General features: G+C 46.0%; 1 protein-coding gene across 3 annotated transcripts in view; it reads left to right on the forward strand.

The window, feature by feature from the left end:
* Nucleotides 1-13,689, forward strand: part of PDE8A (phosphodiesterase 8A) — a 134,775-nt gene that overhangs the window by 104,415 nt on the left and 16,671 nt on the right. For all 3 annotated transcript variants that reach the window (XM_033852193.2, XM_073801435.1, XM_019945911.3), the window contains 7 exons: nt 240-317; nt 4,956-5,026; nt 5,294-5,458; nt 6,876-6,924; nt 7,165-7,300; nt 8,894-9,092; nt 12,305-12,522. In XM_033852193.2, the coding sequence (XP_033708084.1) occupies nt 240-317; nt 4,956-5,026; nt 5,294-5,458; nt 6,876-6,924; nt 7,165-7,300; nt 8,894-9,092; nt 12,305-12,522 (916 nt within the window). The remainder of the gene's footprint in view (nt 1-239; nt 318-4,955; nt 5,027-5,293; nt 5,459-6,875; nt 6,925-7,164; nt 7,301-8,893; nt 9,093-12,304; nt 12,523-13,689) is intronic.

Raw genomic sequence — 13,689 nt, forward strand, 5'->3', positions numbered from 1 at the left:
GAAACTGAAAAGCACTACTTTATGACTGTACCAGGTGGGACATTTTGAGAAAGTCAGCGTCCCTTAAAACGTAATTGTTCACAGCCTTTATCTCTGTGCACTCCGTTGATTTTTGTGGCTTCCTAAATGGTATTCTAATGCTTAAATTTTGTTTTTTAAAACCTTTATATTGGTAAGTTTCCTAATATGTTGTTAAAATCCCTTTGCAGAGGTAATGTATAATTTAATTGTTTCCACAGATCATCAGTCAGGCAAACATAACGACAGGAGGAAAAGCTCACTAGATGTCAGAACTGCTGCCTCTCGAACAAGCAAAGGTAGGTGACAAAGACAAGAGGAGAAAGCATGGTCCTGTGAGTATTGAACCCATGGAGACGTGTGACACTCCCTCCCCAGTCTGATCTCTGGGTCACTGCCCCCCTCCAGCTCAGGAGAGGGAAGGGGACCCTCTAGCAGTCTGTGTCCATTTCTCCCTCACCCCCAACTCCTTTGCCAGTGGGTTCCATTCTGACCCTTTTGATGGAGTCAGGGAATAAAGAAAAAGAAAAAGATACATTTTACCGTCTGTTCTCTAGTTGATTTTTTTTTTTTAATTAATTAATTTATTTTTGGCTGAGTTGGGTCTTCGCTGCTCTGCGTGGGCTTTTCTCTGGTTGCAGCGAGTGGGGGCTACTCTTCGTTGCGGTCTGTGGGCTTCTCATTGCAGTGGCTTCTCTTGTTGTGGAGCACGGGCTCTAGGCACACCGGACCTTCGGTAGTTGTGGCGCGAGGACTGTAGAGCGCAGGCTCAGTAGTTGTGGCGCACGGGCTTATTAGTTGCTTTGCGGCATATGGGATCTTCCCAGACCAGGGATCGAACCCATGTCCCCTGCATTGGCAGGCAGATTCTTAACCACTGCACCACCAGGGAAGTCCTCTAGTTGATTTTCTAAACTGTAACAGCAGATGTCAGTTTATCTGTTGTAATTGTATGAGTAATGCATTTGGAAGTTCTCAGCGATATATTCCATTGTGGGTTGCAGTTTGCCATGGAAGCTTACCTTTTGGTGGGGAAGTAAGTGAGCTGCATTTGGGGATGTGAAAGACTTTTCATAAGCAAATATTATTTAAGTTCTAAGTGGAATATAATTTTTTAACGGTTATGTAGATATGTGGCCTGAATGATCTAGAAGTTTTAAAAATGCAATGGAAATTATCTATAGATAGTGTGGAGGCAAATATTACTGCTAGCTATGTACTTTCTTTGACTCAGAGATGAATTGGGAAGCAATAGGGAGCTGATTGTTACTAGATAAACAGCGAAAACTTTGCAGATGTGACAGTGGAGATCCAGTGCCTCACTTCTCTCATGGGTTGGTCGTGAGGACTGGAAAATATGCCGTGTGTCCCTTGCACTGAAAAGACGAAACGGATCCCACCCCTGCTGCAAGGGCAGGGAGCAAAGTGGTGTTACAGGGAAGAGTATGGACTTCGGCCTCAGCATTGCTTTGATTCAGGTCCCAGCTTCATCTACTTTCTGTGCAACCTTGGGGGTAGACCTTTGTGCTTCCATTTCCTCATCATCATATGGGGATCATTATGCTGTCCACAGAGGACCACGTAAGGATGAAATGAGTGAGCGTGGTGCCTGGCCAGGGTCGTGGCAGCAGCTGTCACCGTCCTCACTGTGGCCCTCATGGTCACGGCCCTCGGGCACAGCAGAGCAGAGGCGAGGTCACTCGTGCCCCAAACTGTCTTTACCGCCACACTCTGACTTCTGTTCATCCTTTGGATTACTTTGTCCATTTCTGTATTTTTGAGAGTTAAAACACTTTTCTTTCAATGTTTGTGGGTTTTAACCACTGTTCTTTTTAATTGACTTATAATTTACATATAATACAATTCATATTAAGTGTTGAGTTCAGTAGGTTTTGACAGTTCTGCACATTGAACTGTATAGACTGTAACCACCCAGCCCAAAATAGATACAGAAAATACACACGTGCAGGCCTGCACTTGCGCACATATTTCACCACACAGAGGCATCCACTGATTTCTTGCACCATAAGTTAATTTGGCCTCTTCTTGCGCTTCATAGAAATGGAGTCGTATAGTATGCACTGTCTGTGTGTCTGGCATCTTTCACTCACTTTAGTGTTCTTGAGATTCATCCTTGTTGCTAGGTGCTACCGTTCTTCTTTGTAGCTTGGTGGTACTCCACTGTATGACTGTGCCACAATTTGCTTATCCATTCTGTTATTAATGGCCCTTTGTGTTCACCTTTCCACTTTGGGGCTGTTCAGAGTAAGGCTGCTGTGAATATGTTTATGCAAGTATCTTGTGTGTGTGTGGACATGTGTGTTCATGTCCTACCTGGGAGTGGAATAGCTGGGCCTTTGTGCAGCTGCAGACAATTCCCCAGTGTGGGTGGTACCATGTACCATCACTAACCTATGAGAGTTCCAGTTGCTCTGCATCCTCCCACACTTGGTTATACCAGGGTTCTAAACTCTAGCTATTCTACTGGATGTGGTTTTAACTTTAATTTTCCTGATGACTAATGAGGTTGAGCACCCCTTTCATATGCTTACTGGCCATTGGATATCCTCTTTTGTGACGTGAATGTTCAAATATTTTGCCCTTTTTTTTTTTTTTTTTTTTTTTGCGGTATGTGGGCCTCTCACTGTTGCGGCCTCTCCCGTTGCGGAGCACAGCCTCCGGACGTGCAGGCTCAGTGGCCGTGGCTCATGGGCCCAGCCGCTCCGCGGCATGTGGGATCTTCCCGGACCGGGGCACGAACCCGTGTCCCCTGCATCAGCAGGCAGACTCTCAACCACTGCGCCACCAGGGAAGCCCCTTTTGCCCATTTTTATCACTGGGTTGTTTATCTTTTTCTTGTTGGTTTGTAGGAATTCTTTTTATATTCTAGATATAGATATAAGTATTCCAAATATACTGTTCTTAGTCTGTGGATTGCTTTTTCACTCTCTTAATGGTCTTTTAATGAACAGAGGTTCTTAATGAATCTTAAAGTTCATTTTATCAGTGTTTTCTGTTATAGCTAGTGCTTTTTTTGTGTCCTGTTTAAGAAATCTTTCTCTATCCCAAGGTTATGAAGAATATTCCCCCATGTTTTCTTCTAGAAGCTTTATTGTTTTATCTTTCCCTTGGGGTCTGTGATCCATTTCAAATTAATTTTTACATCTAGTGAAGGTAGAGATCAAAGATTAATATCCCCCCCCCCCCACTGGGAAACCCAGCTGGCCCATCACCATGTTGAAAAACCATCTTTTGCAGTAGTATCATTATTGTAAACCAGTTGACTATAAATATATGGCCTGTTTCTGGACTCTATTTCATTGTTCTGTTAGTCCTTGCTTACACTGATACCACGATCGATTACTACAGTCATACGGTAAGTATTGATATCTGGTAGTATAAAGTTCTTCAAGATTATCTTGGCTATTCTAGGTCCTTTGCATTTCCATATAACATTTAGAATCAGCTTGTTAGTTTACACACACACAGCTTCTTGGGAGTTTATTTGGGAGTGTCTTAAATCTATAGAACAATTTGGGGAAAATTGAAATCTCGGTAACACTGAGTCTTTCAAAACGTAAACATGCTCTTTGTCTTTATTTAGGTTGCCTTTTATTTTTTCTCAGCAATGTTTTGCATTTTCAGCGTATAAATGTTACATATCTTTTATTCCTAAATATTGATTTTTATGATGCTGTCATAATGGTGTTTATTTATTTCAGTTTCCAATTGTTTGTTGCTAGTATATAGAAATATAATTGAATTTTTATGTATTGACCTTGTACCCAGTAACCTTGATAAACTAGCTTATTGATTATAAGAGTAGCGTTTGTAGATTCTTTCACTTTCTGCATACACAGTCATGACAATCTTTATACCTTTTATTTCTTTTTCTTACTTTATTGCATTCACACTATTGTTTGGTCTTTATAAGTATATGTCACGTTCATTATATTTTTAAATGAGAACAAGTCTTTTTATGATATAGTGATAGAAGAGTGGTTTTTATTTTTGGTTTAATGACCTTGTTGGGTAAAATGGAAAGATGGCAACCGTGTGCTGATCACCAAAATTAGATTTAAGGAGTTTTGTTGGTCTCTGAAATTTAGAGCATTTGAGAGCGCCTGAGTTGGTTAATCTTGGTTGTTTCTCCTTGGGCCCCAGTTTGGTAAAATAAGGCTGACGCATCAGGCTGTGGAACAGTCTGTGGTCCTTTAAGACCTTTGGTAAACAGCATTTGGCCTGACAGTGGGGCTTTCAGGGAGAGACACAGAACACTATGTGAATATGTTTTCCTGCCAGTTCACTGCCCAGGCTTCTCCCCACCCCAAAGGAACTGGATCTTGACAGGAGCAACAAAAAAATTAACAAACTTTAGAGTCTAAGATTTGCTGCCTGCCTCACTTAAGATATTTACCTAACCCGTCTAGATTGAGCAGAACAGTGGAAAGCACCAAAGGATGCCTTGAAAAATTGAACCAGAAATTCATGTATTTCAGTTAATTGAGTTGTATTTATTGCTCCCGCCATATGTGAAACAAGGAGCCTCTGTGGCATTGTCTTTCAGAACATTTTCACTCCTGGAGAGCAGCAAGCGGAATAATTATAAAGCCTTATTGTTAGAAACACAAAAAGAGGCTCACTGTTTGGCCCTGACTTGCTAGATTGTTTCCTCTGTTTTCTCTCTGGCCTGTGACCTCAGAACTTCAGTCTGTGGGTGCACGTGCAACCTAGTGCCTAGAGCTGAAGGAAGCAGATTTGGTGATGCCAGAATCCCAGGCTTGTTAGGATGGGAAGGAAGCTCAGCGACCAGGTAGTTCTGGTCCTACCCCTTCATTGTGCAGCTGAGCACGCTGGGTGGGGCCTGGGGCGGGAAGGGAGACAGATACCCAAGGCTGTGAACACCCTGATTTCTGTATCACGTGATCTCTCCACAGTTTCCAGCCAGAGACGACGCTCCTCCACGGCCCGGATACATTCCATGAAGATTGAGGCGCCCATCACCAAGGTGAAACAGTTTGTGGTCCGTCTCCATTGAGCATGGGAGTCCCTTGTTCTCCCGGTTGATTGTTTTCAGCAAGAAGAACCACCAAGGGACCCACAGCAATAACGATGCTCCTAGTTGTATGGAGCTGCCTCGTCTGAAGAGAGAGGATGCGTGACATGAGCACTTTAACTAGCCTTAAGTTAGCGTTGAGCCCTACTGCCAGCCTGACTCTGGATTGCTTTCCCATTGTCTTTATGAAACTCAGGTCGTTTTCTTTCTGTATTATAGGCAATCAATATCATCAGTGCTGCCCAGGAAAGCAGTCCCATGCCTGTGACAGAAGCCTTAGATCGTGTGCTGGAAATTCTAAGAACCACTGAATTATATTCACCACAATTCGATGCTAAGGACGATGATCCTCATGCCATCGACCTTGTTGGGGGCTTAATGTCTGTAAGTGTATTTGACCAGGCTGCTGGCTAGATCCTGCTGTTCTCATTTGTTTTCTCAGGTTATTTGTTTACGTGCTGGCCTACACAGCGCTCTTTGTGTGTGGGGCTCAGTCAAGGCCTAAACCCTCCATTGCTGCCCTCTGGCCGAGCCATCACCCACCTGCTGCCTGCCGCCCAGGGGGACCACAGCTTGAAGCAGAGAAGGGAGGAGCACATTCTAGACAGCTAGCTAGTTTTAAGATTTTGAAGATGGGCAGAAAAGAAAAATTTATGAAATATTTCATACCATATTACAAAACGGAATGACTGTCTATGTCTAAAGAGGCACCAGGGGGACTTCCCTGGTGGTCCAGTGGTTAGCACTCCGTGCTTCCGTTGCAGAGGGCATGGGTTCGATCCCTGGTCCAGGAACTAAGATTCCCACAAGCTGCACAGCGTGGCGCCACCCCCCAACCCCCCCCCCCGAAAAAAAGGGGCACCAGTGAATGGGGCGTGGTTTCCCTCTAGAGCATCCTATACAGATTTGGTGACTTCATGGGAAGGAAGGCCTTGGAACCATTTCATTAGAAGGAGGCTTTATACCATGGGCTCTTGAGGGGTCTAGATGCCTCCTCCACCCCATCTAGTACAGAGGCCTTACAGGGGAAGAACAACTTGGTGGAAAACAGATCATTCCATTGCCATCTGTCACCTTTTTTGTCTTGGTGACAAAATTCAGAAGTAAAAATTCATCCCCCCTCCTAATTCCTGCTTTCTAAAGTCACTTGATTTCATAAAAATAAGGTTTTAAGCAAAAATCAGTTGGGTAGAGGGTTCCCAGCGATGATGATGTCTAGTTGTGGTCTTGTCTGTTTGAGACAGAGGCTCCTCCAGCCTGTAGGTGAGGAGGTGGGGAGAAAGGATGAGGGGCGGGGTGGGATAGTGCCCGGGGGTGAGGGGTGAAGAGAGGCAGCATGGGGAGAAAGCACCGCAGGGCTGAGGAGAGGGGCCCCTCCGGGGCTTGGGGGTGGAGCAAGGGTGCTTAGAGAGCAGGGAAGAATCTAGTTTTCTTGAGGAAGGCTGGTGTCCACGAGCGTTGAGGAGGGTGGCAGGAAACGGGGGGAAAGGGTTGAGGGCAGAGGGGCGTCATCCGGTCCTGAGTGCCAGCAGGACGCTGGGCTCTGGGAAGTCTCCCGAGCTCGCCGTGCTGGTGATGCCCCTACCCCCGAGTTGAGCAGGTCCGTGCAGCGTCAGGCTGTGTGCTCCTGGGTGAGTGACTGAGCTCGGGGTTGGCCGCAGAGGTGAGCACAGGGAAGCCTCGGCATGCACTGATGGGGAGGGCTGCCTGCAGCGTCCTCTGGGGCCCGCTGTCCTGGGGTTTTCAAGGAGTACAGAATAGCTGTGACTTCCCTTTCTCTTCTTTCCTTGATTTTTATCAGGACGTTTTTCGAAGACCATCCAGGAATGAGTATGTTCTTTCAACAAAAAGTAAGTTTCTCCTTTTTAGTTTTTTGGACCACTATTACTATTATAGCCATGCTTAAGTGATGAAAATAATTTTTTCAGGTAAAAGTTTTAAGATAATTTTTTTTTATCAGAAGTTTTTCGGTGTATCATCAAAAATGAGAAACAAAGCAACCGTCCCCTGAAGCAGAACTGTTCTCCCTAAGGAACAGTTAATGCTGTAAAGCCTCTTAATTTTGTTCTCCGAATCACATCACTTTGCAGACCTTCAGCAGGCTTCCAGCAGTGTGATCACCCCCACCTCCCTTCACGACATCCCGTCACAGATAACTCAGGCCATGGAAAATGAGGAATCCTGGGACTTTGATATTTTTGAACTGGAGGCTGCCACTCATAAAAGGTGAGTCCACGTGGAGCTCGGCAGACAGAGAGCTTGATTCCAAGGGCCGGTGTGGAGAAAGCCACCCAAGGAGTATGGTTTCTGCACAGAGCCAGTCCCTGGTCAGGGAGGAGGCTCAGGAAAGCGCAGCAGGGCAGCAGGTGCCCTGAGTCACCAGGGCCTAGGCCTCAACGAGGGGATCAGTGAGAAGCCAAGGGGAGTCTGCCTGGCTGTGACTTCCGCAGAGAGAGCAAGCGTGAAATTGAGCAAGTGATTTAACCTCTCCAAATAGCAGAGGTTTTTTTTTCTGTAAAATATGGTTATTAATTTCTCCTGTAGGTAGTGGTATGTCGAGATAGCAGCAAAGAGCCCCACTCAGAGCCTAGAACTAAAAATGAGAAATACACGAACATACACATTGTTAAGAGCTGTCCCCAGATCTTGGTTGCTGTGTTGGTGACAGGCATGGGGACACCCCAAACTCCAGCCATCCTGATCTGAACGTGGTCACCGAGAGTAGGGTGGGATTGGGATTTTACCTTCAATTTTGTACCTTGCTGGAGAAGAACGGTCAAGCAAAGGCGTGTGGTTGGCTTGGCACACAGGAAAGGGTGTCCCAGCCTGCTGCCAGCCAGCGTTAACCTTCAGGAGGGTGAGGTCCGGACCCTGGCAGACAGAAGGCCACTGCGGGAGAGGGGTGCTCTGCTGGCCGTGGGATAACTCATCGGGTCTCATCCCAGTCTGGGTGACGGTCCCCAAGCCAGCCCCTACCCTTGGCTCATATGCTCACAGTGAGTCGACCCTCTAAAACATTCTGTGTCCAGGTACCCCACACAGCCAAGGACTGTAGAAAAGAATATGCCCGTGGCAAACAGAGCTTTGGGTACCTGGTTTACATACTGGTACGTTGTATTCGTGTGAACCTGGGACAAGGCAGGTCTGTTCAAGTCCTGTGAGCCCGACCACCTCTGGATACTGCCTCAGCAGAGCCAAGTTTCTTGATCTTCCAAGCAAAGGCCAGGTGCTGGATGAAGGTGACTTCTCAAGGAAGGGCCTGATTTGCTGGCCAGTTCGTCACCTTCTCTGGGGAAACCTCCTCATACTGTAACACCCACTTCCAGATTGTCGAGACCGTCACATGACATGTGACAGCCTCTGGCTCATAGGCTGTCATCAGGAACTGTTGTTTTCTCCCACACGGGACATCTGGCCAATGACATAGGTCCAGCAGGTCCAAAGGAGAGGATAGGGTTTAAGCTGGAGCAGGTTTAGCCTGGCAGCATGTTGATTTGAAGACTCTACTAGTGTCAGTAGGAGTCTGCATCAGGAAGGGCAGGGTGAACAAACCTCGCCCCAGCCAGTGGGGCGCACCAGGTGAATGAATGCTCCCAGAATTGGAGCTGGGCTCCACCCAGAGCTTGGCATTGGCTACCAGGAGAGAGGGCAACAGAGCGCCACCCGTGTGCCACCCATGTGCCAGCTGCACAGGCTCCGCTCTGCTGCCCTGCGCACCCTCTGAAGCCTGGCTCGGGTTTGCTTGTTGGATCTGAGTAGATCCAACACTTTGCCTGTGTCTTTGCTTTGTTTTAACACTGTGGATGTTTTTCTCTGTAGGCCTTTGATTTATCTTGGTCTCAAAATATTTGCTCGCTTTGGAGTCTGTGAAGTCTTAAAATGCTCTGAGACAACGCTGAGATCGTGGTTGCAAATTATCGAAGCCAATTATCACGCTTCTAACCCTTACCACAATTCTACACATTCTGCCGATGTGCTTCACGCCACTGCCTATTTTCTCTGCAAGGAGAGGATAAAGGTGAGCTGGGTTTGTGCTCCACGCTTAACAGGCAGGAGCAGTGGGGCGGGCTGCTGTGCAGTGTCACTGCTCAGGAGGGCCCGGCACGGGTGCAGCCTGGCCCGGGAAAGGGGTGGCCACAGGAGAAGTCAGGCAGGAGGCCACGCTGTGGCTCTGGGGAGTTGATAATGATTTCATGACATGACCCCAGCCATTCCTGGAAGAATAAGGAGCAGGGTTCGTTCTCCGGGGAGGAAGCCAGCAAGAACAGGAGAAGGCTGTTTTTCTGAGGGGTCTTACTCTGACCCTGCAGGCAAGGTTGGATATGGCCCCTTTAGGGCCCCCCGCATCCCTCAGAGTCAGCGGGGTTTGAGACCAAGTTCATCATCTTTGCCCAGCACTGCTCCCACCCAGGGTCACCTGCCTGGCCCAGAGTCCCATCATCCCAGCAGATACCCATGTCAGAAGCCTGGGGTCATCTTCAGTTCTCTCCTCTCCTCCAGCCCCCAGCACCTGGTAGGTCATCTGACCTTGCTGACTACAACCCCTAAGTGTTCTCAGAATCGTCTTCTCCTCGCAACGCCCCTGCCGCCGTCCCGGTCAGGGCCCCGTCATTTGTCGTCTAGATGGTGCCAAACAAGAACTCCTGGCTGCCCGGCCTCCTAGGGAACTCGCTCTGACCATATGGGTCCCAGGAGCAGCCTCCCATCTCCCACAGGATTTAAGCTTCAAACCCCACAGATGGTGTGCACCGCTCGCAACACACAGGCCATGTTTGGGCTGTGCTGAGCCACTTTAGTTTCTAACGCTCCTGCCCTTGACATGCCGGTCCCTTTGCTGGTGCCGGCTTCCCTCACATCTCCCCCTGCCCTTCAGGAATCAACACCAGCCTTCATTCCTCTAGGAAGCCCTCCCTGGGGCACCCTCCTCCCTGTCCCCACACCCTCCTGGGTACCCTCCTGATTGTACCGTCCACTTCACTTGGACGGCAGGCTCCTTTCGTAGCCCAGTGCCTGTCCTGCGCCATCTCGTCGGGGCAGGGGAGGAAGGGCGAGGCTCCTAGCATCAGGTGCAGTGGCCACTGGCACCTACTGGTGGCCGTTCACAACTGGCCCAGGGTCTGCCTGGGGGCCATGTAGCAGCTTTAGCTCCAGCTTTGAGGCCATAGGGGGATGGGAGTAGGTCCCAGTAAGGAGGGCGTCACGGGAGAAAGGTTCCACTCAGGGAGTGTTACTCACCGCCCACTCCCAAACGAAGCTTCCTTAGAAAGCCTTTTCACGTTGTCAATTATTTCATTGGGGAAATTTTCGAAGCAGCAACTAGACCTTCACTGATTTGCCAAAGTATTTGTGTTATTTCCTTCAGCATCCATCATAAGATGGCACAGAGGGTCCAGGGAGCTCTAGTGCGTGGCCATTTCACTTTCAGAAGTATTGTATACTTGAGAGCAGATGAATCAAACCGTTGGTTTTGTACCTAAGGAAACAGGGCCTCGGGAGGAATGAGACAGCGAGGCATCACTGCCTGATGTCCTGGCATCTGAGGAAGGCCACATGGTGGCCAGGACCAGCCCTGGCAGTCAGCAGAGTGAGGGCCAGTGCATCCCAGTCCCACTACCTCATCTGTACCTGCGACTAGTTAGTTGTAGGGAGGAGGGCAGCGTGCGGGGATGATTCCAGCACGTGGACGTGTTGAGTCACTCCCCACCCTGAAATCCTATCTTCTCAGAGCTGGGTCTCCCATTTGCGCTTTCTCTTTCCCTCTAGTTTGGTTTTTCGGGTTTTGTTGTTGTTGTTGTTGTTGTTTTAATAACAACAGACTGTAGGCATAATAAGAGTCCAGAGAGAGGGCTGTTTTTATAAAGCATGAAGACAAATGGCAGAGGGAGAGATGTCTGTGTCAATATGGTTCAGCATATAAAGACAACCTAACTTTTGCTGTAATTTATTGATTTTGAACTCCTCTATAGATAACATGCAAATATATATTCAGAAAGCTAACTTATTAATTTTTAATAGCATTTATTGATATAATTCACATCATAAAATTCACCCATTTAAAGATAAAACTGTTGAATTTCAATTTAAATAAATTTTACAAGACTGATTTATTAGATACACACCTTGTTTTCAAGTGTTTGTAGAATATTTCCAAAAATGATCTTATACTAGGACACAATTACTGTCTTGATAAACTTCAAAATTTCATAGTCTATATTTTCTAACCACAACAAAAACTAGGATTTAATAACTAAAAGTTAAATAAAAAATGTCAGTCACTACAAATGAGAAAATATTTCAAACAATTTAGGGATAAGCAAGGAAATAAAGCCAAAAATAAGTTTAGAAAACAACAAAATGAGAAGCCTATGTATCAAAACCTATAAAATGGGAAGAGCAAAGTGATAATCCAGAATGATTCTTTGAAACAGCAAGAGAATTAAGTTCTAGCCAAACTAATCAAAAACACAGTAAACACAGAAATACACGCATTTGAAATGGAGATTAATAGAAGAAAGTACCATACACTTCTGTACTTAGAGTTTTAAATCAAATTAATGCTGGAAGTAGAAAACCAAGAGAGAGGTCAGTACCATGGGAGTTGTTTTTAAACTATCAACTAATTTCTTCAAAACCTGGCTCCTGACCCAGATGGACAGGTGAGTTCTTTAGCCCTTTAAGGAATTTTTCCATGTTACATAAACCGTTTCAAAGTCTTGAAAAAGATGGAAAACGTCCAGATCATTTTACAGAGTCACAAAACCCTGAAATCAACCTGACAAAGGTAGCAGCAGAAGGGGGGAGAAAACTATAGACCAATCCCCAGTTAATGTAAGAGATGCATAACTTAAAAAATTATTTCTCTCTTTTATTCAGTAATACTAGTTTATGTTGGTCTAAGTCAATATCTCAGACTAAAGGCCTTTTTTTGTGATGGGTCTAGAGACAGACTTTCTGAGGAGGTGACTCCTGTCTGTTGAGGACACCCTGTGTCTTGGTAAGTCCTTAACTTGTGTGAGACTGAGAATCAGATAATGTTTCCTAATAAACATGCAAAGATGAAACTGTGTCTGAGTGGAGATGGGAAAACTGAGCTTGCTCAACATTATGCTTTTCTCAGAAATCCGAAATATCCTTACCTTAAAGTAATAGGGCAGAAAGAAAACTACTACCCAGAAGGCTACCTTGCTTTCAATGCCTTGCCCCAATTTTTAAATGATCTCTTGTTTTCAGCAAACTTTAGATCCACTTGATGAGGTCACTGCCCTCATTGCAGCCACTGTCCATGACCTGGACCACCCCGGGAGAACCAACTCCTTCCTGTGCAATGCTGGGAGTGAGCTGGCCATTCTGTATAACGACACTGCTGTGCTCGAGAGACACCACGCGGCCTTGGCCTTCCAGCTGACCACTGGTGATGATAAATGCAACATCTTTAAAAACATGGAGAGGTAAGAACAACGAGTTGGAAAGTATGTTTCCTCTCTCATTTTTTTAAAAACAATTTTATTAAGATATAATTCATGTACTCTACAGTTCACCCGTTTAAAGTGTACAGTGGTTTTTCTTCTATTCAGAGTTGTGTGACCATCACTACAGTCGAAATTTAGAACATTTCCATCACCCCGCAAAAGAACCTCGAGCTCATTGGCAGTCTCTCCCCATTCCCCCCTCAACTCCCACAGCTCTAGGTCTGCTTTCCCTCTCCATAGATTTGCCAGTTCTGCACACTTCATATAAATGGAAGCATCCCCAATATGTGTCTTTTGTGTCTGGCTTCTTTCACTCAGCACGATGTTTTCAAGGTTCAGTTCCTTTGTGTCTTGACATTCCAAGACGACAAAGTATAAGGCAGACACCTCGAGAGACCCAGAGAAGCTGTCACCTTACATCTCTGCCTGGAAGACTCCACTCTGCCCAGCAGACGTCTCGTCGTTGTCTCTGTTCACACGTCACTTCTTTGCGGAAGCCTTCCCTGACCCCTCACATTAATTGTTCAGTCCCAGGTTCCTTCGTTTGCCTGATTCTGGTTTGACTGTTAAGCGCTGTAAGATCACAGTGTCATATGTCTTCTCTTCCTCACTGTGCCCTCAGTGTCTAGTGTGGGGCCTGATAACTGTTAGGTGGAAGAAGTGATCTGTCATGAGGAACACTTACCAATTTGGATTTTTAAGGAAGGCTTTTAAACTTTTAAGGGATTTTAAAAATAACCCCCTTTTGCCATGTTTTAGAATTTCATACGTGGACTTAAAGTTAGTTTATTCATAGTTGCCTGTATGTATATCAGTTACCTCTGGAAAAATTCACAAGACCCTGGTAACTTTGGTTGTCTCCAGGGAAAGGAGCAGCGTAGCTGGGGCTGAATGGAGATGGCAGTTTATGTACCTTTTGAATTTTTAATTATATCATTTCCATTCTCAAAAAATAAAAACTTTAAAGTAATTAAATAAAAACAAGGGCTGGAGGAAGAGGTAATCAAGTATGCCCTGTGATTCTCTCAGCTTTCAGAAGGTCTGCCCTCTACGTTTCTGGGCACTAAAATTATTGGGTCTCAAGGTTCCTCTGTATAGAGTACATTCTTCATAACCCAGACCTCCGTCTTCATTCAGAGAGCTGGC

This window comes from Tursiops truncatus, chromosome 2 (genome assembly GCF_011762595.2).
Source record: "Tursiops truncatus isolate mTurTru1 chromosome 2, mTurTru1.mat.Y, whole genome shotgun sequence".
Taxonomy (NCBI): Eukaryota; Metazoa; Chordata; class Mammalia; order Artiodactyla; family Delphinidae; genus Tursiops; species Tursiops truncatus.